Raw genomic sequence first — 26,521 nt, 5'->3', positions numbered from 1 at the left:
GAATGGATGTTTGGGGGGGGGCTCAACCATTTTTATGCCACATTGAAAATTTTATTCTGTTTACCTCTTACCCCCTTCAGAATACATCTAGATGCTTCATTTTCTTTTGAGGCAAGTTAGAAATGAGGTGTTTAGAGTTTTGGGTTGGTTTGGTTTTAACAAAGAGAAAATGCCTTTTTCCCTTCCTCAGAGTATACTTTGATAGGTATATAATTTGATTTATGACAAGAATTATGATCTATGCAAACTCCATTGAATTTCTTAGTCTTCTGGAAGATTAAGAATGTAAGGATATAAAATAGAATTTTATTTTATTATAGTTCATTGTAAAAAATGTGTTAATGTAGTGCTTATATTGAAACTTTTAGTTTTGGTAATAATGTAAGTCCCCTTTGGAAGATGTGAAATGTAAGAAATGTTTTCCTTTCACTTTACTGCAGATGGCATGTGTATGCACATGTGGGGGTTAGCAGAGACCAATTTTGAATACTCTAGCCACATTTTTTCTTTTTTTACCTTCTGTTAAATGTATTCTGCAGATTGTGCTTCTAGAAAGGTAGCGGGGAGTGTGGTAAGAGAAAAGTAGAGGAATTAAAAAAATCATTCCAATAAAATGGTTTAATTTATGCCTCTGCAGTTAAGCAGTGCTCCTGGTTAACAGAAATACCCTTCAGCTACACGGGATTTTGAAGGTTGGAGGGCACTCATTTGCACATAAATAGCCATTAACTGATAAATTCCCAGAGGTCTCCTGTTGCATGTTGGTGGTTCTGACCTACTTAGCTAGCTTAAATTTGTTTTACAGAATTATTATAATTCTATCCTTGGTACTTAAACTTTGTGATTAATGCATGCCTCACAACACAATTAAAATATAATTACACAGTTTTGCAGTTTCCTATTGTGTTATTATTACAAGGATCTGGATTTTGCAAATATTAAAAGAGTTAAGATTTCGATATTTATCACTTTTGCTGTTATTATGTGATTATGTTAAATGGGACTCTTTTATGTCTGAAGAATGGATTGGAGAGAGGTGAATCATTAAATGCAGCATTTTTTTCCTTTGAGAGGATTGGATCAGTTAATGAGTGATCACTTTAGTGTGCTATCTAGACTGACAAGTCTTAGATATTCTTGATTACCTTTTTCAGATGTTTCTGAAATACAGTGAGCTCTTTACACATTTTCTTTCAGAAATAATTTTGGGGTAAATGTGGAAGGCAATAGAAAGCACCAGAGTGGGATTCCGTGTATTGTGCTGCTGACACCTGCTTGCTCAGTTAACACAAAACAATCCATGTTCCTCGGGGTCTGTGTCCTCGTTGTACAGTGAGTAGTTTTGACTAGAAGGTGTTGGCAAACTAAAGTGCTACTGACCAGTTCTGTCCAATATTCTGTTTTTGTACAGTCATTGAACTGTTAAGATAATTTTTACATTTTTAAAGGTTTGTAAAATGGCAAGAATGTATGGTACCATATTTGTCCTGCAAAACCTAAATACAAAAAAATTTTTTCAACTCCTTGACTTGATGTTCCATTGGGTTCCTCTGAACTATTGGCACTCAGCTTTAAATGATTTATTAGTTGATTCATTTCCAGTGCTGATTTTTTATATATAGTCCTGAACATCTGTGTTTGGTTTCATTTCTTTCATGTTTACTTTGTATAGTGGCCTGTGATGTGATACCTAATACCTGCCTCTTCAGTGTCCATTATACATCCAATTGTATTCTTTTAAATTTGGGAGTGGTGGCTGCTTTCTAAAGCTTTATAACTTGAAATTCAGTTTTCTATTAAAGGAAATTTCCAGTAAAATGAGATAGTAAGGGGAAAGAAACAGTTTTTTTGAAATACTTAATACTCTCATTTTGGAACTTTAAAAGTTGTGTTCTGTTTTATGGAAAAGTTAACAATAAATGTTACTATTATCTAATTAACTGCAGAACTCTCTTCTATGTAATTTTTTGAATATCACTTTTCGCCAGCATATGGTGTGTTCACAGCAAGCTTGGCCTTCTCCCTGGGTTGTTGAGCATGGAAATGTGGCCACAGTTAAAGCTTGGATGTATTTGAGAGGTGGTCAGCTGCTATGTCTGGAGGAATTCAACACTACATATTGTTCAGTTGTTAATATACATTAAAGATAATGAGCTAATTAATTTTTTCATATCATTGTTATTTGATAATGTGTGGGGAAATTTGGCCCTTCAAGAAAAAAAGGTTGGTCAGAAATAGGAGCTGCTTTATAAAGTTGGCCTGCAATCATCACATTTCTCCAGAGAGAAAATGGTTACCCTGTAATAATCAGCCTAATGAATTCAGAAATCCATTGATTGTCCCAGCTCTTGGTAGATTAGGTAGAGACTTGCTTCAAGGAGTGGAATTTATGAAATGTTTACTGCATCCAGCAAGCAGAGCCGCTATAATACAGCTGCCTCCTCAGTGGTTTGCTTTGATCCTGTGGAATGAAAGGACAGGAGGATCAGCTCAGGTCTAAATGAGATTACAGCTGGTTGTGCAGCTTATCTGGTCTATTGCCAACTAGTGTGGCTTTGCAAGTCCTAAGGGGTTTACAACAGAAACTGTTTATTGAGTAGCATCAGTTTACCCAACACAAGCAGGCTAATCCTTCCCAGCCTCAGCATGTTGTAGAATTGTGCAGGAGCCAAACCGAAAGCTGGTGTAGCCAAACCCTAGAGCCCTTTGTCTCGCTCTATATTGATTTTTACCTGAGTTAAAGGCAGTAAAAAAATAAAACCAATAACCAGTCCTTTTGTGAGCAAAAGGTTAATCTCACTTAAAATCTTACAAAAAGTGTTTGTTAACCCTAGAAGGGACAACCTTCTTCCTTTTTTTTTTTTTTTGACTTTATAGTCAAGTAGGATTTTCTAGTTTTGAATTTTGAAGAACAAGATAAGAAAAACAGCTTAAAAGATCTTGCTAGGCATTCAAGTTAAATGCTTAAGTCTCTTCTAGTATTACTATAACAAATGGCTTTGTGTATAGACAGACTATGGGATGATTTGTCTCTACATAGTAGTTTTTTGCTTTATACCCATTTTGCACAGTGCAATCATGTGTTTTAATGTGACAAACAAAATGCATGAAGACTTGGCTAGAAACTTTGATTAAGGAAAAGAGCTCAACTGTCAGGGTTAATGACCAGTAGTTATTTTGCCTGATGATCCCTTGATTAGTAATGTATTTCTTCAATGAATAAAGACTGGTAAATCAGGGTATTATAAAGATATGCCTGTTATAAATAATTCTTTGTGTGTTTAAGTTTAATTTCACTATTTTATTTGGTACTTTCTAAAACCTTCAGTTGTAAGATTTTAATTACTACAGTCTCATTTCTAACAAATATCCTCAATATATCTGATAGTAGATGATGATTTGGAGTGAGACAGACCTGGGTTACAATTCTATTTTCGTTACTTGTTGATCAAATTATGTAACAGTTGAGTTCATTTTTTCACCACCAAATTGAAGATGATATAATTTACCTTGCAGTATCTAATCAAACCAAATTAGAAAATAGTAGAAAGTAACACTGAGTTAATCAGGTTAGTCAAGGCTACTGTGGTTCCTCAGGAGCCCATCGCACTGAAGATATATGCATGGGATCCCTCCCGTGATGCTAGAACAGATATTTAAAAGACATGATATAGTAATCATGAGAGCTGTGCAACGTATACAAAAATCAGAGATGCCCATTGCCATCTTTAAAAGTGTATGATCTTGGGAGGCAGATAGAGAAGTTGTCAGGTAAATATCTTTCCCTAAGCTCATAGCAGTAGCCATGAGTATAAAATCTAGTCTAGTTCAAATTTTCTGAGAGGGCCTGAATAGTAAACTGTTATTTAGGATAGATAGATGAGCTATGTATTTATGAAAGGGTCTGCTTGAGTGATTGATTACTCAGTTGCTTCATACAAAGCAATATATATGTGTGTGTAAATACTGTCAACTGTATTAAGTAATAAGTAAAAGATAAAGGTAAATTATTTAAGAAGAGTTCAGTGGTCTCTCAGTTTACTTTCTCCTAATTGGCAATGAACATGTACCCTCAGCTATATGTAAGCATAAACCTGTTACTATGGAAACATTCGGAGGCTTTCTAAATGTACTATGTGATGGAATCAGCTAAGACTGATGTTTACCTTAACACACAGTTTGTCCAATATTTAAACCTAATGGACAAGATGTGTACCAGTTGAAAATGTAATATTTATCCAATCATTTCTATTCTATCAAGCCTGATTCTAAAGCAATAGGTTGCACTTATAGAGTAATAAATTTTTACTGCATTTGGAGATAAAGGCTATTGGTGGTGATTGCTTAAACTCTTTTTGCTCAATCATCTGAATGGTGCAAATCAAAGCATTTTGTCAGACTGTGAGAAGTTTCACCTACATATTGCTTCCCACTCACACAGGTCACCCTATAAATTACGTTCACAGTTTTACAGCATAGCTGGTGCTGGAAGTTAAATTGATGCCCACTGGTGGAACTCGTAAAACATTTTCCTGTTAACACGACCAGGCAGAGTTGACATTGTTGATGGTGGATTCGATCTAATAAACCATTGGTTCTAGCAATGATTTTTACTGTGTTTCAGAGGTGGTGATGATACAAGTTTAGTGATCCAACAGTTCTTCCTAAATGATAGAAAATTTGCTCTACTATCTATATTACTGGATGCCGAGAAGAGTAGGAGTAGGGGGTTCTTGGAGCCTAATATAGCCTCATGTTCTGAAAGATGATGAATTATAGGAGCAAACTCTTTAACTTGATGTATACTTCTTCACAAAGAAAAATACTATGTTTCTCAAAAGTATGTGTTACATATCATCTGTTGGAAATTTGGAAATAACCTTGCTATTACCTTTTTATTCAGATACGTAGGTTGTGCTCTTCTTTCAGAATCTTTTACGCAGATGCTTTTAAGCTAATTATCATTTTTTAAAGAGAAGCAGTCTAACATTTGGTTACCTTTTTGTTTGTTTCTCCGTTATCTAAAATTACTTTCCTATAGGAAAGGGTTTCAGCAAAGGGTTTTTAATTGTGAACCATAGCAACAATCAATTTAAACATTTTTTTCCCCACACGAGTAAATTTCAGGGGTTAAGTTTCTTTTATTGGTTATAAACAATGGGGACTATATTAAAATTTATTTTGAAATATTTCTTCTTTGATCACAAAACTGTATGAACCATTGATCATAAAGTTTTATTCTTGTTTGAAGTAAATTAGTTTTTCCTATTTCTAGTTAAAATTCACAGGATGCCAACAAAGTCTTACTATTTTATCACTGTAACAAGGATCTTTCTAGTGTCCTCTCTCTCTCTCTCTCTCTCTCTCTCTCTCTCTCTCTCTCTCTCTCTCTCTCTCTCTCTGTTGTAGCTCTTCCTATAGTTTTGTTGCACATTCATACTCAATTGGTGATCTTCCTGTGGTTTGATTCCATTTTATGAGATATCCTAGATCTTTTCCTCAACACTTCTTATCCCAGTATATTCGTAAATTTTTTATATGAGGGGTGTGTTTCTGATTTGCAGATAAATGTTATCAGCTCTGCTATGCAGATGAAACCTGTCATGTACAAATAGCATGTATCAAGCCCCAAGCATGCAGAACTAGATAAATCAGCTCATTTGCTGAAGCCTTGCAAAAAAGAAATTAGTAACATAACAATCCTTTGAGACTCTCAGCCCTAATAACGGAGCTTCATAATAACCCCCACAGATCATTGACTCAATGGGTAATCTTTTAGGAAAACTTTCTTCAATCTATCTTTTCTTCCCTTTTAAGGAATTAGAATAAAAACAAACAGGGCAAATTGCATCTCTAGAAAGAAATGTGTGTATAAGTACCTGGAATAACAATTAAAATTAAGAAATTTATTGACTGTTAAATAAAAATTTGTTTCAAATAAGTTTATACTTTTATTTCTTTTTGATGATTACTCTTATACATTGACTAGTAACAGCTTTTTCTTTATAAAATTCAGATTAAGCTTTTCTTTTAGGTTACTATATTGAATACACAGATGTTATACTGGGTTGTTGGGGACAGGAGAAGCACAGAGTAGGAAAATAAAAAAGGGAGAAGAGGATTTGGAATAAGAAATCTAGAGGAAGCATTTAGGTTGTACTTAGATGTTTATAAGTTGTATAAGAAAAGTGACAGAGCTAAGGGATAGGTTGCAATTCATTTGAGGTAGACCTGTTTAAGACTCTCTTGAAAACTATAGTCTCTCTTGTCATAAAAATAAACACATTTACACATATGCAAACTTTACACATAATTTCCAGTGGTCTATAAACTTCTAGGACTTATTTCTATACCCCAGGTTTAGAATTATATTAGAGTGGTAACTAAGCTATTATTTCTATTAAAATTGGTTATATTTTTGATGAAGAAAATTCTTTCTAAAACACCCTTAGGTACTTTATGACTGTTTGACTGAGTTTTGAACTGAAAACAGTCACTATTAGAGCCAAAGATAAGGTTTTTAACTCCATTATCACAATTGGCAGTAGTTAGTAGTGTCTGATTGTTTAATTTACTGCATTTCTTGAGTGTAAAGAAATATTGAGGATGCAGAATGCTTAAGAGGTTTTAGAAAAATTATTTATCAAAGAATGTCACTTTTTCCCAATGCATTAACTATTGTAATTATACATTGGGACGATCTGTTGACTTAGAAGTGGATTTGATTTAAATGGAGGGAAAAGAGACTGGACATTTTCAGTATTTATTGAAACACCTAGTCCATTAAGGTAAATTACAGAGCAAATTTCACTGTGACAGGAACATTTGGGTACATGTAGTTAAAGTATCAGTCAACATTACCATTAGACTCTTTCTTTTGGGGAATTTATTACCACCAATTAGGAAAAAGTGCTCACACGTGGAATTTAGACCTAGAAAACTTGTGGTAGAATATTTGACCTCAAAAAATGTTTTGAGTCTTTACCTTTAATAAAATGATCTTGAATTCTTTTGAACAAAAAGCACATTCCCCCACAGTGTAACTGAGCATGTGTAGTTAAGATGTACTCTAATGATTGCAGCTGTAATTAGAGGATAGAGCTGACTGTGTCTAACTAAGTACCTGGAATAACTAAATTAAAATTAAGACATTTATTGACTGTTAAATACAGTTTTGTTCTGAAGAAGTATATGCTTTTATTTCTTTTTGATGATTGATCTTATACATTGACTAGTAACAGCTTTTTAAAAATAAAATTGAGACTTTGTTTTTCTATTCAGTTGGTGTAGTTGATACACAGAAAAGTGAGATGGTAAGAGTTAAGTTAGGTTTTGGAAGATGTTTTTATTAATTAGCTTTAAAAGATGACCTCAGGTTCATAAATATATTATCCTATATCCAGGGAAAATTTAAATGAAGCTCGCTTATAAAAACCTACCAATTATTAATGAAATGTGAAAGCAACAGAACTGTATAAAATTTATGAAAAGTAAATATGATACTCAGCATAAAATGCTGCAGTACATGCTTGATATGGGTGTTTTGGGGGACAGAGAAAAATAAAATAGCTTTTTTTCAAATGATTCTTATCTTTGCAATTCATTTGTCCTAAAACGAGTGTAGAATTTCCGAGATTGTTGTAGATGGTTCCTAGGAGCCTTAAAACATAACTATTTTGTCTTAAGTCTGCCTTTGCTCTGTGCAGATCTTACCCCTTGATTATACTTATAATGAAAAGTATGTGTTTCCCTCTCCCCATTTGTGAATTCCCTGAGGTCAGATATATATATTTTTCATCTTTTAATCCCTAATTGCTTAGTATATAATAGATAGCCATGACAAAACATAATGGCATAAAAATACCACAACAACAGCTCTTTTATTATGCTCACGGATTCTGTAAGTCATGAATTTGGAAAGCCAAGGACAGCTCTTCTCTGCCTCAACTAAGATGGTTCTGTCTAGGGGTAATTCACAGGGCTGGGGACTAAACCAGCTGAAGGTAGAGGATCCAGTTGTTCTTCACTAACATGTTGAGTGTTTGAGCTACAATGGCTGAAGACAGGCTTAGCCAGGACAGTTGATTTAAGTACTACCTATTTTTGAAAGAGTGTTCTCAGTGTAATTGTACTTGATAACATGGCATTTCCACTCTCTAAGACTAGGTTTTCCCAGCAAACAAGACAGAAGCTTCATGGTCTTTTATTACCAAGCCTTGGAGTCACATAATGTCCTATCTGTTGATCAAAGCAGTCACAGATCTCCTAGATCCAAGGAGTGGCAAAGAATTTGTGGCCATGTATTATGAAAAACCGAGAGAGAGAGAGAGAGAGAGAGAGAGAGAGAGAGAGAGAGAGAGAGAGAGAGAGATTGATTGGAGATCTCTGTTCCAAAATAAAGGCAATTTTTATAAACTGTTCACATTATTGCCTATGTTGCAGATAAATACACTGAGTGGCCAGATTATTATGACCACCTGACGTTTGTAGGCAAATTAGCTATAATTTCATGCTAAAGTTGCTAGAGGGCCAGACCATTATATATAGGGAAGCAGGGTGTTTACCACTACAGAAGTGATTTTTTTCTGAAGATACGGGTAAACAACGCTATTTAACAGCCTTTGAACGTGGGATATATATAGATATATATATATATATATATATATATATATATATTATATTCTGATTTTCTTTTCTAGCCATCAGTTTCTAAGGATTTTCCCATCTTATTTTTCTTCTATGCAAAATCTACACATAACTTACTATTTTAGGTAAGATCCAGTGTATGTGTATATGTTTGCTCAATTATAGTTAAAGAGGAAGAAAAACATACTTGAAAGCCCAAAAGGCTAGTGTGACAAGTACTTTAGCATTTTATCTAATACTAGAGGTCCAGTGCACGAATTCGTGCACCGGTGGGTCCCTCAGCCTAGCCTGCACCCTCTTGCTATCTGGAACCCCTCAGGGGTTGTAGTAGTGCATGAAGCGGCAGGCGGCCGGGGAGGAGCCCGAGCCGTGCCGCTCCCATTCATCCCAGCCCTGCTGCACCACCCACCACTCAGTAGCACTGCCACAGCTGCGATCGCCAGCTGTGAGCCCCACGTCTGGTGCCTGTCAGTCAGCTGAGCGGTGCTCCCACTGTGGGAGCACACTGACCACCATGGGGCAACTCCTGCATTGAACATCTTCCCCCAGTGGTCAGTAGGCATCATAGCGACCAATCAGTCATTCGGTCGCTTAGGCTTTTATATATATACTAGAAGCCCGGTGCACAAAAATTTGTGCACTCGGGAGGGTCCCTCAGTCCCGCCTGTGCCCTCGCAGTCTGGGAGCCCTCGGGGGATGACCACCTGCTGGCTTAGGCCCACTCCCTGGGGGGGGGGATTGGGCCTAAGCTGGCAGTCAGACATCCCTCTGGCAGCCCGGGAGCCCTTGGGGGATGTCCACTTGCCAGCGGGGAGCAGGCCTAAGCTGCAGTCGGACATCCTTAGTGCTGCTGAGGAGGCGGGAGAGGCTCCCACCACCACCGCTGTACTGGCAGCCATCAGCCTGGCTTGTGACTGAGCAGAGCTCCCCCTGTGGGAGCGCACTGACCACCAGGGGACAGCTCCTGCATTGAGCATCTGTCCCCTGGTGGTCAGTGTGTGTCATAGTGACCAATGATTCCCAGTCACTCTGTTGTTAGGGTCAATTTGCATATTACCCTTTTATTATATAGGAGTGCCTGGCCAGCCTGGGTGAGGGGCTGATGGCTGTTTGCAGGTTGGCCACAGAACCTTCATTGTGGGGGTCCCCACTGGGGTGTCTGGCCAGCCTGGGTGAGGGGCTGAGGGCCGTTTGCAAGCTGGCCACAGCCCCTTCAGGGTGGGGGGTCCTGCTGGGGTGCCTGGCCAGCCTGGGTGAGGGGCTGATGGCTGTTTGCAGAGGCTGGCCAAGCCCCCCAGCAGGGACCCTCACCCCATGAGGGTGTGGCCATCCTGGGTGAGGGGCTGATGGCTGTTTGCAGGCTGCCCACGGCCCCCAGCCACCCAAGCTCCCAGTGGAGGCTGGCTGGAAGCAGGTATCTGGGATTTATTTGTCTTCTATAATTGAAACTTTGTTGCCATGAGCGGAGGCCACAGCCAGCTCAGGGCAGGCGGGAAGCTTGGCTTCCTTCATCGCCCGGGCAACCAAGCCTCCTGCTTGCTCCAGCTCCGTGGCTTCAGGCCACCATCTTGGTTGGGTTAATTTGCATATAGTCTCTCTGATTGGCTGGTAGGTGTGGTTACGGTCAATTAGCATCTTTGTCTTTTATTAGTGTGTGTGTGTGTGTGTGTGTGTGTGTGTGTGTATGAAGATGTGCATGTTTTATTGTGAGACTTCTTACAGAGATGATCTTACCTCTGAAGTGCCTCTAATATCAAGGACAAAGATCCTGGTTCATAACTCAAGATCTTACCCATGTGATATTCTTCTAGCAGGCAAACTTGGAAACTGACTAGTTTTATATTGAGACCACTTCTTCTGCCCACATACTTGCTATTAAGTTTGGAGATGAGTTTCTGGAAATGTATGCCTAAACTGAATATAAACAGAACAAGGTTATGTGGTATTATGCCTTTGGAAATGAATTGTCACGGTCAAGTGGTGATTGCTGTCTTGTTCTTTTAGAAATCCCTAAGTCATACCATTCATCTGCCTATAGTATCTTATAGCTGTAATGTCAAAGGGCTTCAATCAAACCTTAAATGTGGTCTTTATCCTCAATCATCATGAGGTGCTGTAAAACTTAAGTCTGAATTCTAGCATGATAATTTCTCTTTGAATCTTTGTGTTAAGTTCAGGACTATTATTTGTTGACCATAGGTTAAACTGTTCCTCCAGACACAGAATAAATGGCAGGAACATAACTTTACCTGATTCATAGGGTGAGAAATAATGCTTATAAAACACTTAGCATGATGCTTGGCATGTGCTAAACACCAATAAATGCTGGATGTTGCTGTTGTTTCTATTAGGTGAGCTGCAATTTGAATTGGGACATTCAGAAATTTTTATTTTCTACTCTACTATATTGCATCTTTTAGAATGTAAATGGGCTAGTTATGCATGTATATTTTCATGTGTGTTTTTCCAACATGATTTTAACCCATAGTAAGCTTGTCTTTACTCACAACATTTTGCCAAGTGTGGGGAGAGTCTACCTCTCTTCTGATACCTTTTTTTTTTTCTTACCTGAAATCACATTTTACCTTTAGTGTTTTCATATTTTTACTTTTATATATTGAGTTTTACTTTGATATTTTTCTGTTTGTAGAAGAATGTAGAAAATTGTTTGTAAAATAGCCATGACATCTAGAACTATATTAGATTCTTTATAGATTTTATATATTTTGTGTTTTCTTTAATAATGTTAGCACTAGTGACAGAGCTTCTTTCAATGTGTATATTTTTATCAATGTTCCTTCAGGAGGTATGCAGTCACATCTAATAAAATAAATGTATTCTCCTTTAATCTTTACGTAGTTAGTTTTCTGGTGCAGAAAATGTGATTTAAAGAAAATTACTTATGACTGCATGGGTATTTCTGATTATATTTACTATAGTGCAGAAATTTGATTCTTCCCTCAGATCCACATTACAGTAAATCCTTGGCATTTCCTGCATTTGCCCCTCTCTGATTTCTTCATGTTTACAGAAATGATTATAAGGTCTTAAACATCTTTGTATTGTGTTACAATAACAGATTATCATTCTTCTTATCCTGACTGACAATGCTTGAGCAGACAAACCATGGAACAGGAAGTATTTTACGTATTTTAGGTTATATAGCTTCTTTTCAAACCAAAATACTAAGTGGATTGCACATCTCTAAAACAAGTCTGTTTTGGGGTCAGTGTCTTGTACTTAATCGGAACTTGTTTTTGCTGTGTTAACTTTTACATTGAAGAGTCTAATTGCTAGCTTTAACTTTTTAACCTAGGGGTTTGTTGGTTTTTTCAGAGCTCTGAATCAGATCCCCATAGTACTCTTAGTTATACTCCCTTATACCTCAACATTTTGTTGTGGAGAGGTCAACAGTGGTTCAGCTTTGTTGCCCATTTTAAATATTGCCTTGAGCCCTAGCCGGTTTGCCTCAGTGGATAGAGCATACCTAAGGACTAAAGGGTCCCAGGTTTGATGCTGGTCGAGAGCACATACCTTGGTTGCAGGCTTGATCCCCAGTCCTGGTCAGGGCATAGGTAGGAGGCAACCAATCAATGTGTCTCTTTCATATCGATGTTTCTCTCTCTCTGTGTCTCTCCCACTCCTTTCTACTCTCTCTAAAAATCAATGGGGAAATATCCTCAGTTGAGGATTAATAAATAAATAAATAATGCTTTTCAGTGCATTTTTCTTGGTATCTTATAGTTTTTCCCCCATACAGAATTCTGGTATTGCATCCGGCTCTTCGCAAAGCAAAGCTACATAGGGCTTTTCCAGCTTCTTTTCCTAGGTTTAGTGAAGTTTTTTTCAACCCAAGTAGGGAGAGAAGAGAATTTATCAGTGTTTAAAGTGTGCGTGCACATGTGTGTCTTAGTGCATAAGAATGTATCTTAGTGTGTAAGAGAAAAGTACAGGCTTCAGAGTCAGATTTATATTCCGATTTCAGGGCCAGCCCTTCTTATCCATGTGACCTTTAGGTACATTATTTTAGTTTATCATTTATAAAGAGGATTAATGACACCTATCTCATACAATTGTTCTGATTTTTACTTAAAACAATTTCTAGAACATAGAGGATGATCAGAAATTGTACCCCTTCCTAGGGAATAGGTTTTAGTTACTGAAGAAAAGCTTACTTATTCAGAAATAATGGGCAAAATCCATGCTATCCAAGCATAAGTTTTTTATTGTCATTTGAAACCAATACTTTGAAAAAGCTATAAATGGGCTGTGCAAATGGAGGTATTATTTTATTTAGAGTCTGGTGTGTTGAAATGTACTCATGAACTCTGCTATATTGATGCAGGCAGTTGAGTTAGTTGCCAAATGCATTTTAGTGGTTTGATATTCATCTTACTAAAAACTAAAGGACCTGAAATGGTTCTCTAGCCACTAGTTCAAGTTGAAAGCATCTCAGGCAGGTTTTTACACAGAGAGAACATACCAGATATTTAGTTAGCTTTTCTGAGAACTGCTTGCTATGATATTCTTTCCCCAGGCATTTGTACACTTTTTTTCAGTACTTGAAATAATATTAAATATTATCCAAGAATACCAGTCTAAAGTGCCACAGAGTCCAAATGTTGTATAATTGATTCTTATAATAATACTAGAGGCCCGGTGCACAAAAATTAGTGCACTCGGCGGGGGGGGGGGTCCCGGGGGGGGGTCCCTCAGGGGGGGGGGGTCCCTCAGACCGGCCTGTGCCCTCTCACAGTCTGGGACCCCTCGGGAGATAACGACCTGCTGGCTTAGGCCTGCTCCCGGGTGGCAGAGGGCAGGCCCAATCCCTAGGTGCAGCCCCTGGTCAGGCTCAGAGCAGGGCCGATTGGGGAGTTGGGGTGCTGCCCCCTGTCATGCACAGAGCAGGGCGATCGGGAGGTTGTGATGCCACCCTCAGTCACGCTCAGGGTAGGGCCAATTGGGGGGTTGGGGCACCGTCCCCTGTCACACTCAAGGCAGGGTCCATGGGGAGGTTGCGGCGCCACCCCCTGTCACGCACAGAGCAGGGCCAATCAGGGGGTTGGGGCACTTCCCCCTGTCACTCACAGAGCAGGGCCCATCAGGGGGGTTGGGGCTCTGTACCCTGCCACGCACAGAGCAGGGCCCATCAGGGGGTTGGGGCGCTGCCACTCTTACACTCAGGGCAGGGCCGATGGGGAGGTTATGGCTCTACCCCGTCACAGAGCAGGGCCCGTGTGGGGGGGGGGGCGGGGGTTGGGGCGCCTCACCCTGTCACACACAGAGCAGGGCCGATCAGGGGGTTGGGGCTCCGTACCCTGTCACACACAGAGCCGCAGGGCCATCAGGAGGTTCGGGAGCTCCCCCCTATCAGGCACAGAGCAGGGCTGATCAGGGGGTTGGGGCTCCTTCCCCTGTCACGAACAGAGCAAGGTGGATAGGGAGTCTGTGGCCCCGCCCCCTGTCACACACAGAGCCGAAGGGCGATCAGGGGGTTTGGGCGCTGCCCCCTGTCACGCTGATCCCGGTGCCAGGAGGCCTCGCAGCTCCGCTGATCCCGGTGCTGGGAGGCATATTACCCTTTTACTATATAGGGTAGAGGCCTGGTGCATGGGTGGGTGCCGGGTGGTTTGCCCTGAAGGGTGTCCTGGATCAGGGTTGGGGTCCCCACTGGGGTGCCTGGCCAGCCTGGGTGAGGGGATGATGGCTGTTTGCAGCTGATCACACACCCTTCAGGGTGGGGGTCCCCCCTGGGGTGCCTGGCCAGTCTGGGTGAGGGACTGAGGGCTGTTTCAGGCTGGGGGTGACTGAAGCTCCCAACCGCTCCTTTTTTTTTTCTTCCTTTTTTTTATTCTGGGCCAGCTTTAGCTTTGAGGCTTGGCTCCAGCTCTTAGGCCTCCGCTGCTGAAAGTAGGTTTCTGGCCTTTGTTTACAATGTTGCGATCCTGCTGGCTGAAGCCTGGTGGACTAAAGCAGGTTTCTGGGGTTTTGTTTAGCTTCTATATTTGTTACATAGTTGCTTAGAGTTGCAGCTCAGAGGCCTGCAGCGGCTGGCGGGGAACGTTGGAGTCCTCCGTCACGGAAGCAAGCAAGCCTCATGTTAGTTTCAAGCTGCCTGGCTCCCAGCCACCGTCTTGGCTGGCAGTTAATTTGCATATCTCACTGAATAGCCAATGGGAAGGGTAGCGGTCGTACACTACCATGTTTCTGTTTTGTTAGATAGGATTTGCTTATGTGTAGTTACATGAAAAGGACTAAGATTTGGGCTTGCAGCAGTTTGATCTTTTTGTGAATTGCTTTAGGTACATGTACTAGTTAATTCTGTGTTTTCTATAGTATTTCATATGTCCACTTCCCCTGGGTAAATTGATTTAAATCATCTGGAATATTGGAATTAATGTCATATCTCTTTGTTCAAGTACTAATTATTTTTAAGTGAAATGCTACTACCTTCAAAGTCTTCTTCCTTAGTTCCATCAGTTATTTTCACTGATTTTTCTTAAATTGAAGAAAGAACATCTAAGGATGGTATCCATGCATTTGTATATACTCTCAATTGATATAGCAGTAATATAAACAGAAACGGGAATAATATCATAGTTGTGCATTTAGTTTTAAATAATCATTTTTAATTGCTGGGCATATTGCATAAATGACTTCTACTCCAGATCACTATAAAATATCTTAATATTTTCCCTTCTTATATTTCTGTCTAAATTTTCAATTGAAATAAAAGTGAGCAAATCGTGAATCAAAATTTGAGACAATACTGAATTCATGGTTTGCATGTTATGGAGAATAACTTCCTGTTGTTTATTACTGTGTGTTGTGTGAAAATGACTGGATCTTTTTGGACCACGGTGCTAAGATTGTGTCCTTCACAATTTTGTATAATAGTACAAGGCCCTGTCTTTTCTAAACAAGGAAAATATTTTAACTTAGAATGCCACACATAAGCCAGATATACTTACTTTCCTCTTGGTACATCAGTGTCCTAAAGCTTTTAGGAGAAGATGGTTTAAAAAATTGTTTTCATGTCTAGATTGTAAGTAAAATCACTTGTCACAGTGAGTTGCAAAATGCAGACCTTCATTCAGACACTGCCTGTTTCTCATTTAGATCTGACACATTAAAAAGCATATAATTAATGGTTGACATTAGTAATTAACATTAACTTTATGGTGCTTAATATGCCATCATTCATCCATCAAATAACCAGAATTGCATAATGTCTTAGCATAAAGGTTTTAATTATATAAAATGGTCCTTCAGTTTTCATATGGGATAAATGTTAAAAGTCCAAAATGTATTTAAAGATTTTTTGTAAGCATTTGTTGGATGTTAGCTATATTTTTGTTTCTTTTTAGGAATATGCATCAACAATTGTGTCAGGAACTTCGAAAGGAAAATGTGGACCTAGTTGTGCAGTCTTCATTGTCGGCTAGAGAGCGCCACCTTGCTGCAGTTGCCAGTGCACTGTGGAGACATTTCTTTTCATTTTTGAAGGGTCAGAGAATGTCACAAGCAGTGCCTTCCTCACAACTTGTAGATGCTGCTGCAGGTCAGCTTTGTAATTTGCTAATTAGTTTCTCATTTTTCAGATTCTCTCAGTTTTTCCTTCTGTTGTTTGGTAGCAAACTTATTTTATAACAGTGTAATAAATATTTTGACAACCAGATGAAAAGAATTACATCTGGCTTGTTTATTATTTTCCTATTAATAAAGGTAAAAATTAAGTGGTTATTTGCTAAACATAAGATAATGTTCAGTCTTAATATTATTGAATGTAGATAAACTTTTCTTATGCATGCAATATTTGGAAAGTAAGTAGCATTTGATTTATTCTAGTCCAAGTTATTTATTTTCAAATTAATTGTGTCAATATCTCAGTATCGACACATGTTGCGTAAAGAGCAAAAGAATGTAGCAGGAGTTCCACTTCGTTACCAGCCAGGTGAAATCAGAGTGATGTCGAATATATAGAATGTTATTGTTCTGATTCTATTTTATGTTGTAATTTTTACTTGATTTGATTATTAACCTAATGACATTTTAGGCTCTAAAGCAGCGGTTCTCAACCTGTGGGTCGCGACCCCTTTGGGGGTCGAACGACCCTTTCACAGGGGTCGCCTAAGACCACCAGAACACACATATAATTACATAAATTGTTTTTGTGATTAATCACTATGCTTTAATTATGTTCAATTTGTAACAATGACATTGGGGGTCACCACAACATGAGAAACTGTATTAAAGGGTCACAGCATTAGGAAGGTTGAGAACCACTGCTCTAAGGGACTCTGAATCCTATGACATTGTAGGCATGAAATTGAATATATGTGCATATATGCAGTTTTCTAAGAAGAGGGTTCAAGGGATATTTTGCCCAAAATATGTTAACAAGGACTGGAATAGACAGAGATCAATATGGTGACCGTATGTCTTTAAATGCAACTTATGTGAAGGTATTTAATATATTTTATTCTAAAGCGTTAAAAAACCTAAGGTTTATTTTATTGTACCCTTGTACAGAATTTAAAAGATCTTGAATTCTGGTAGCCCTTCCATAATTAAAACATAAACAATGATAGATTGAAAATTTCTGACAGGGCAACGGTTTTCCAACTACTGTGATGTCTATGAAAACAGATATTGATATTCAGTCAGTATAATCAAAGCAGTCATTAGTAACTGATGTTACTTATCTTCCATTCTTCATCCCAGTGAACAAAAATGATAGCACGCAAGTTTAGTTAATGCTGTCTAGGTGCTAAAAGTAAGTGGGTTTGATTTACATGTAAATGTAAATCAAAATACATGTGGGTTTGGGGTTTGTTTTGAAATAAAGATAGGTTAGGAGAGAAAATTTTCCTGCATTTAAAAAAAACCAAACCAACTGTTGATGAATATGCACTTTTATTGCCATTGGGAAAATACCAGTAGGAAAAGGACTGTCATGGAGCTTATAGTCTAGTGGAGGGACAGAATAATAAATAAATAAGTAATATAATATGATAATAAGTGCTGTGGAGAAAAATAAAAATATAGAATAGGCTAGGGATAGGGTAGGACAGGGGCAGGTTCTACTTTTATTTTTATTTTTTAAATACATTTTTATTGATTTCAGAGAGGGAGAGAGAGAGAGAGAAACATCAATGATGAGAAAGAATCATTGATTGGCTGCCTCCTTCATGCCTCTGCTGGGTATCGAGCCCACAACCCAGGCACGTACCCCTAACCGGAATCAAACCCAGGGCCCTTCAGTTCTCAGGCTGACACTCTATCCACTGAGCCAAATCGGCCAGGGCTGTACTTTTAAATAGAGTAGTCAGGGAGGCCTGAGCAAACCTAACGGAGGAAAGAGGTCCATGCTATGCAGAAGTCCAGAAGCAAGAGTATTTCTGGTGTGATTGAGGAACTACAGGGAAACCATAAAAGCTTGTATGGTTCAGAAAGGGAGAGAGTAGTCAGAGATATGATCAAGAGGTAATGAGAGCTTGCCCGGGTTTCTGTGGCTCAAACTAGTTTGTATTCTACCTTGTATGCAGTTGTAAAGCCTTTTGCTTTGCTCTGAGATTGGAAAGTTTGGAACAAATGAATGCTATCCCTCTGGCTGCTATACTGACAACAGACTATAGGAAGGCAAGGAGAGAAGCAGAGAGGCCATTTAGGGGACTATTGCAACAGCACAAAAATGAGCAGTTTGGGCTGAAGTGGTAGCGTAGAGGTTGTGAGCAGGGGCCAGATTTCCATTCCAAAGGTAGAGCTGACAGAATTTTTGAAGTGGGTATGATATGGTAAGCAAAATAGATAAAGAGAGAATTCCCTGTGTGTGCTGAGATGAGGAAGATTGTGGCAGGAGCAGATTTTACGAGGGCAGACTAGGATTTTGATATTGGACATGGACATATTTTTAATATCCATTAAAATTCCAGTAGGGATGTAAAGTAGGCATGTGGATGAACCTAGGGTTCAAGGAAGCGGTCCAAGCTGGAAATTTAAATTTGGAAACTACTGATAAATAAATAGTCTATAAAGCTATGAACTAGATAAGATCACTTGTAGAGTTAAGTATTGGTGAAAGAGAAGTTTGAGGACAAACTTCAGATTTGTAAGGTACATAGTAACCAAGAAAGGAGACTACAAAAGGGATGCCAATGAAATAAGAGAAAACCAAGAAGGTGTGATGCCCTGGAAATCAAATGACAGCATTTCAAGGAAGAGGAAGTGGTCAGTAGCTCAGATGCTATTAATGGGTCAAGTCAGATGAGGCCAGGGAACCCGTCCTTGGATTTAGCAAGAGGTAGGTCACTGGTCACCTTGAAGAGAAGAGTACTTTTTGGTGTGGTGGTAGAGGCAAAGGCCTGATTGAAGATGATTCGAGAGAAAATGTGAAAATAGGAATTGCAGACAGCATACATAGATAAATCTTTTTGAGTATCACTGTTTACGGGAAGTAGCAGAATGGGAATGTTAGCTAGAGAGAGACGTGGAGTCAGAGAGGTTTTTTGATAACCTGGGAGACATTTCAGCATAATGCGGGAGTGGGGAGAATTGATGGTGCCAGAATGTCACTTGTTTTTCAGTACCCAGTAGAAATGGGATCCTGTAGAGGACTTGGCCTCAGATTATCTGTAATAACAGAAGAGAAGGCAGAGTAAATGGGCCCCCTGGAGGCGGCTGGGTAGATGTGGTGGGAGCTTGTACTAGTTTTCCTCTGGTGTTTCTCATTTTTCTATGAAGTAATAATTAACAGTATTAGCTGGCAGTGAGGATCGGGAAGAGAGAGGGTTTGCAGTACTCTAGGAGAAAAAAAACAAAAACTGAAATGGGCTAGAGAACTGTAGGAATGCCGGCCAGTTCTAAGGGCCCACGTAAAGTTTGCAGTTACAAATTTAAAGTGACATCAGTCAGCGTGGCTGCTCACCAGCCATTTTTACTGGTGTGGATACATGTAGGGAGAAAACCAAGAGTTGAAATTAAACAAGTGGTATCTTTTCCAGGCAAGCACAACAAATTAAGAGGGTTGATGGTATACACAAATGAGTACAATAATGGCCATGCAATCAAGCTGCCTAAAAAAGGAAGGAAGGCATCAAGGCAGTGAGGGACAGGATAAAGGTTGTAGGATCAATGAATTGTAGGTCCTGGTGGAATCAAAGACTTGGTGGGAGTTGCGAACCTACAGGAGGAGAGTTGAAAAGCTAGTTTGGTACCAGAAAGTGGGTTCCTCAAGAGTTAAAATTGTGGAGAGATTGTATTTATTGTTAATGCCAAGGTCTCTTGGTATCACTGTGAGAGTTAGATTCATTGAGGGAGACAATTTCAAGAAACTGAAAGGCCAGGATACTGGGAGAACCTCATCAAGGATTATGACGAGTGCTATTAGTATGATAGTGAACTGCAGTCTTTAAGGAATGAGGGTAGATGAACTAGGAAGCAGTAGATAAATGTAACAAGGAGAATTAGTGGATGGAATAGTCTGATGACATGAGAACCAAGGCTAGAGGTTTTTGGAAGGAGGAAGGGAAATATTTTAGAAGCAGCAGTAAACTCACCCTATCTGTAGGGCAAGTTTTATGAGAGGTTTGGGAGAATAAATAGCCATCGTTTGAGAAAGCTGCATGGAGCTAGTGCTTAGTAAGGAATTTATTGACAAACAAATTAATATAGTACAAATTAAGTTCGCGGATTCCCTAGAAATCACAAAATAAAGTATATTTGTTTAACATGGTTAATTAAGGAATTCTAGTTCCTAGGTTTAGTGGGTTCTGAAGGAAGCGTAGTGTCATAGATTCCTTGTAGGTCAAGTTTTAACAGAAGAGAATGTGCAATGTCTAAGAGTGAACTATTCATCTCTGGCAGGTGGCAAGTAAATTAGCCTGATTGGAGAAGAGCAGATGCCAGAAATGGTTTTCAAAATGGGTTTTTGAATGAGGAAAGCACATTAGAAATACCCAGGTTATAATTTGCAAATTGAGGGAGCCATTATAGATTCATAACAGTAATGCTGAGATAAATTATCTGGGTGCTTTCTTAGAGATCTAGATGATTACAACAGAAATGTCTTTGAAAACATTTCAGAATTTAGTTCAGTTTTAGCTTTTTGTTCTATGTTTCTAAATATGACATTATGTAGGGCTAATTTTTTTTTATCACTATTGATACAATTTTGGGAGGGCAAAAGGTTTTTTACAGTTTTTCACCACAAGTTTCTCTTACTTTATATCTAGATTTTACTTTGCTAGCAATGGACATGCCCAGCACAGCTCCATCAGATCTTCAGCCTCAACCAGTTAAAGCAATGATACAACTTTTTGGTTGGGATGATATCATCTGCCCTCAAGTTGCAGCAAAATATTTAAGTCATTTCCTCCAAAACAGGTGAGTAATTTTATTTCAGGTATTCACATTAATGTATACCCATGCTAGATCAGTACATCAGGAAAGTAAAAAATTTAATAAATAAAACCTAATCTTTACTATACATACTCACATTTTGCCAGTTTCTTGCTTTTAGATTTATCAGCATTTTGACAGTAGTAGTAGCAGTAGAAAAGCTAACCTATCGGTCAGAGCGTCTGCCCTCTGATGGTCAGTGCACGTCATAGCGAGCGGTTGAGCGGCCTTAGCATATCATTAACATATTACGGTTTGACTGGTTGACGGACGACTGGATGACCAGACACTTAGCATATTAGGCTTTTATTATATAGTATTGTATTATTTTCCATACGGACACTGTAAACCTCCTTTTGCCCAACCCTGTACTTATCTACAATGTCTTATTGTGTGTATCTGTAGTATTCTTTTTCAGCAGTGCATGTCTGCATTAGTTGCATTTGTCTATGAGGCCAACAGATGGGGAATGTTCTAATTTTTTTATTATTATTACTAGAGGCCCGATGCACAAAAATTTGTGCACTCGGGCGTAGGGGGTCCCTCAGCCTGGCCTGTGCCCTTTTGCAGTCTGGGACCCCTCGGGGGTGACCACTTGCTGGCTTAGGCCTGCTCCCCGGGGGATTGGGCCTAAGATGGCAATCAAACATCCCTTTGGCAGCCCGGCAGCCCTAGGGGGATGTCCACTTGCCAGCGGGGAGCAGACCTAAACTGCAGTCGGACATCCTTAGCGCTGCTGAGGAGGCAGGAGAGGCTCCCACCACCACTGCTGTACTGGCAGCCATCAGCCTGGCTTGTGGCTGAGCAGAGCTCCCCGCCATGAGAGCTCACTGACCACCAGAGGGCAGCTCCTGCATTGAGCATCTGCCCCTTGGTGGTCATTGTGTGTCATAGTAACCAGTCATTCCCAGTCTTTCTTCTGTTAGGGTCAGTTTGCATATTGCCCTTTTACTATATAGGATAGAAGCCTGGTGCACAGGTGGGGGCCGGCTGGTTTGCCCTGAATGGTGATCTGGATCAGGGTCGGGGGTCCCCACTGGGGTGCCTGGCCAGTCTGGGTGAGGGGCTGAGGGCCGTTTTCAGCCTCTTTTTTTTTCTTTTTTTTTTATTCTGGGATTTATTTACCTTCTATAGCTGTCACTGGAGCTGAGAGCCGGCTCCAGCTCTGAGGCCGTGGCTGGCTGAAAGCAGGTATCTGGGTTTGTTTAGCTTCTATAATTGAAACTCTGTTGCCATCACTGGCGCTCTAAGCTCTGATCTGGGTTTGTTTAGCTTCTATAATTGCAACATTGTTGCATCCGGAGCTCAGAGCTGGGCTGCAGCAGGCGGGGAACCTTGGCTTCCTCCATCACTGGAGCAAGCAAGCCTCATGTTCGCTTCAGCTGCATGGCTGCCAGCCGCCATCTTGTTGGCAGTTAATTTGCATATCCTGCTGATTAGCCAATGGGAAGCATAGCGGAGTTATGGTTGATTACCATGTTTGTCTATTATTACATAGGATTCCTTAATCTCTTCTACTCAAGGAAACATAATGATGCCAGGTTTTATTTTTGTTTTTAATATCTATCAATTTATCTTTCAGCATGTTATGTGAAGCACTTTCTTATTCAGGCTGTGTATCTTTTCAAGCCTTAACTATAAGATCATGGATCCGTTGCATTTTGCAAATGTATATAAAAAGCCTCAGTTTACCTGATGATTTAATAACTGATATAAATCTGGAACAGGCAGTTGGTAAGTATTGCGGGTGTTGTGCTTTCTAGATAGCTAAATATATTTTAATTTTTCTGTTTTGTGCCATAAATTAAGAGAAAAGATTAAAAAAAAATACATTTATAATTAGCTATGAATATAAACAAAAATTTATTTCCTTTTGCAGCCCATTTCTTTTTCCTGATATTTTCCTGTTACTATATAAATTTCTCTCCTGTAAAGATAAAAGAGCTTGTTTCCTTGGAAGCCAAAAAAAAAAAATTGCTCTCAGGTGACAACCATCTTTTACTATACCTTGAAGAAACTGATCACAAAATAAGGTGGAAATATGAAGTAAATAACTAGATATACACTGTGAAAATCCTAAAATGAAAAATATCCAATTATGGATAATTCTCTCCTGTTTTATTAGGTATTTTGCTTTGCTTTTGCTGTATATATAATCATCAAGTGATATTTGTGCCTTTTTAAAAAAATATTTTCATACAGTTCTGGTTGCCTGGAGGGCATGCCTTTTCCTAACGCTGTTCTTTATGGCCATTTATGAATTGCACAAAGGCTGGACTGAAAAATGCTCCAGACTTACTTTGATATGTTATTACATCAGTTGGCTTAACATGAATAACTTCTTTAGGGCTGTGTTGTTCAAACAAGTACATGTTTATTTTTAAATGAAACCTTTCCTTAGTGACAAAAAATTAATTCAAAGTTTTTAATTATGTGGAAATTTGAATTTTAAAGGAAAGCATCTCATAAATTAAGAATACTACATTTCCTGCTCTCTTATTCATATACATATAAAATATAAATTTATATAATAAACATTACATAAATATCGTTACTTTCTTTTAACAGAAAAAGAGTACATGGAACAGTTGTCCGAACTGACAAGGTTGCTGTTTAAACTCTCAGAAGTAAAGAATATTTTCTCAGAGGCTCAAGTTGAATATTTACCCCCCCCAGAAGACCCTAAAAGAGCACTAATTCAATTCCTTGAGGTATTTCTCACGTAATAGTATAATTAAGATACAATCATATTTCCAAAAACCTTGAAGTGTTCATAGTGCTTTTCTATAAAAGGAAATCTTCTAAATTGAATCATATTATTGGGTGCCCAATATTATGAAATTCTGGAGGATTAAAAATATGGATCTAAGGTAGAGTACAATTCACTCTTAAAGGCAGAAGAATTACATTTAATGAAATACAGGAGGAGAGAATGCTACATATACTAGTAAGCCTTTCACCTTACATTAAAGCTAACCTAAATTGTAGGAATATCTTATTGTTGAAATTGTTGGATAACAATATTCTTTAGGTGCTTGGGAACTAAATTTTCTTGTATGTGGTTCATAATACTTCGAACTAACTGTTTACTATCCTGTAATAAACAGTGTAAATTTTACAGTAAAAAATTTAATTTCTTCAGCATAAGCAGCACCTACTTTATATGATATGATTGGGGCTTTAAAATTCAATCCATTTGTTCTGTCTCCATAAAAAAAAAACTTCCAATCAACATTTTATTTTCAATTATTCATTTTGTAGGAATACATGTGATAGTTTTTCCTTTATTGCCTAGTTGAGGTTATTAATGTGTTTGGATTTGTGTTTCTCTAAGCTATTCATAGTAAAAGTTGATTTATTTTCCCACAAAGAGATTGGTTTTGACTGCAATGCAAATAATTAAAACCCATAAGCTTTTTTTACAAATGTGAAATCTTCCATTGGTTTTCATTAAGTTCAAGTACAGTTTTATGACAATTAGCAATGTCAGATAAATTCTAAAAATACCTAATAATAGTACCTGCAGATATAAAATACACATTTTGCCTAGTTGGTGTGGCTCAATGGTTGAGGTCACTGTTCGATTCCTGGTCCAGACACATGCATGCTTGATCCCCAGTAAAGGGCATGCAGAAGTTTCTATCTCTCCCTCTTCCTTTTTCTCTGAAATCAATAAAAATATATTTAAAATAAAATAAAATACACATTTTGTTCAGTCTTTTATTTGGTGGTTGATTGGATCTCAACCTGTAATTAATTATAGATTTATGCCTGGAATCGTCCTGGACCAGAAAGGGAGGTAGAAGTCATGCATTCCACTGACCATTTTGAAAAGCTCTTTTAATTCAATCCAGTCCACATTAGTTATTCTCTTGGCAATCAGTAAATAATAGTTGTGTGCTAAATGCTAGATAGTACATACTGTGTCCTTGATCTTAAAGGACTTGCCTGAAAATATAGAATATACACAAAGGTTAAAATAATAATATATGACAGTACAGTATATGCTAAGTGCTAATTAGTTGATAGATCAATCAGTGGATTAAGAATTCAGAGCATCTTAGTGTAAAAAGTTTGGATTTTATGCCATGAACAGTGTGAATGCTTTATACATTTTTAAGTAATTTAATTTGATTAAATGACTTTTCTGGAAAATTAATAACAATAGAGTGGATTCAGGGAGCATCTGAAAGCTCTTTGACTTTAACCACCTGTCTCTCCTGCTCTCTGAGTGACATCATCATGACTTTCCACTCTCTTTTTTCCAAGTGCAACATCCTCTCAAGGTCTCACTTGATTACCTATCTATCTGAACTATATCCCTGAGGGTCTCAATTCAGCTACCCTTACCAACACACTCAAAGTCATCTACCCTTTGTCTTTTGGTCACACCTGCAAACCCTCAACCTTGGTTTGGTGCAACCGCTTACTTTCTCTCTGTCTTATCTGCTGAGAGCTGCAGTAGAAAAATCACCTAACTGTATACATTGGTACCATTGTGTCCAGTTCAGGTCATTGAAATCCACCATAAGTTCCCAATAATAGTTTGAAAACTTTAGTACTCAAACCTTCTAACCCATCTCTAGCTAGTCTCTTTTGTCTTCTATTCTTTTTGTGCTTATTTTCACCCTTCCTCAGTTTATTCTTTTATTGATTTCCTCTTCTTCCCACTTCACTGTTCTCCTTACTATCTCACTGTCTCATCTTACATTTCTCTCTTCCATCTCCTATTTTCCATCTCTACTCTTTGTGCCTCATCCTTTTTTCCTCTGAGGAAGCTAAGCTGGCATCTAATGGCTCATAAGGAAAATTTTTTTTTTGGGGGGGGGGGGAATCAATTCATAATCTCAAAGCTGAACTTTATAGAGGTCTTACTTGCAAACATTTGGTAACCTTTGTTACCAAAGGTCTTCTTTGTATGAATTTTGGGATTTTGAATTTCCAGTGTTATGCTAGGATATTTGGAAGTCTCTCTGTGATTTTGGTTATAAGCTTCTTTCACTTCTTTTTACTAATATTTTGCTGAGTCAGATCTTGAATGAATAATTATTGGTGAATTGTTTTTTTTGTTCTCACTTTAACCTTTATTTTAATTATTAAAAGACAATTCTTTTTAGTTGCATTTTAATTACTGTGAACATTTACTGAAAATTTAAGGATGAAGGCTTAAATATAAGGTATGTGTCTAGAGAGAGAAATTAACCTTTATTTTTAAAAGTCTATACTTTATAAAACTTGGAAAGCTAAATCATGTTTTCCCTTATTTATAGGCTGTTGGTATAACTTACAGGAATCTGCAGAAACCTTCTGATAAATCTGCCATGGTCAAAAAGTCCTTAGAATACCTTGGTGAAATATTAAAATATATAAAACCTTATTTGGGGAAAAAAATATCCAGTGCAGGGCTGCAACTGACATATAGGATGATGGGTATGTATTTCTGACATTATTAAAACTTTGTGAGGTTGAGTCTTTT

The 26,521-nt window shown here is 38.4% G+C and overlaps 1 protein-coding gene across 1 annotated transcript in view; it reads left to right on the top strand.

The window, feature by feature from the left end:
- The window catches only part of MMS22L (MMS22 like, DNA repair protein), a gene marked incomplete at its 5' end in the record, with an annotated part of 109,769 nt that overhangs the window by 60,811 nt on the left and 22,437 nt on the right, over positions 1–26,521 (top strand). Inside the window, 5 exon segments of the mRNA XM_081093832.1 lie at positions 16,014–16,207; positions 20,880–21,030; positions 22,628–22,779; positions 23,614–23,756; positions 26,316–26,475. Coding sequence (XP_080949958.1) covers positions 16,014–16,207; positions 20,880–21,030; positions 22,628–22,779; positions 23,614–23,756; positions 26,316–26,475 — 800 coding nt within the window.

Source organism: Myotis nattereri, assembly GCF_964212035.1.
Source record: "Myotis nattereri genome assembly, chromosome: 6".
NCBI lineage: Eukaryota > Metazoa > Chordata > Mammalia > Chiroptera > Vespertilionidae > Myotis > Myotis nattereri.
This window is presented reverse-complemented; position numbering and strand designations above follow the sequence as displayed.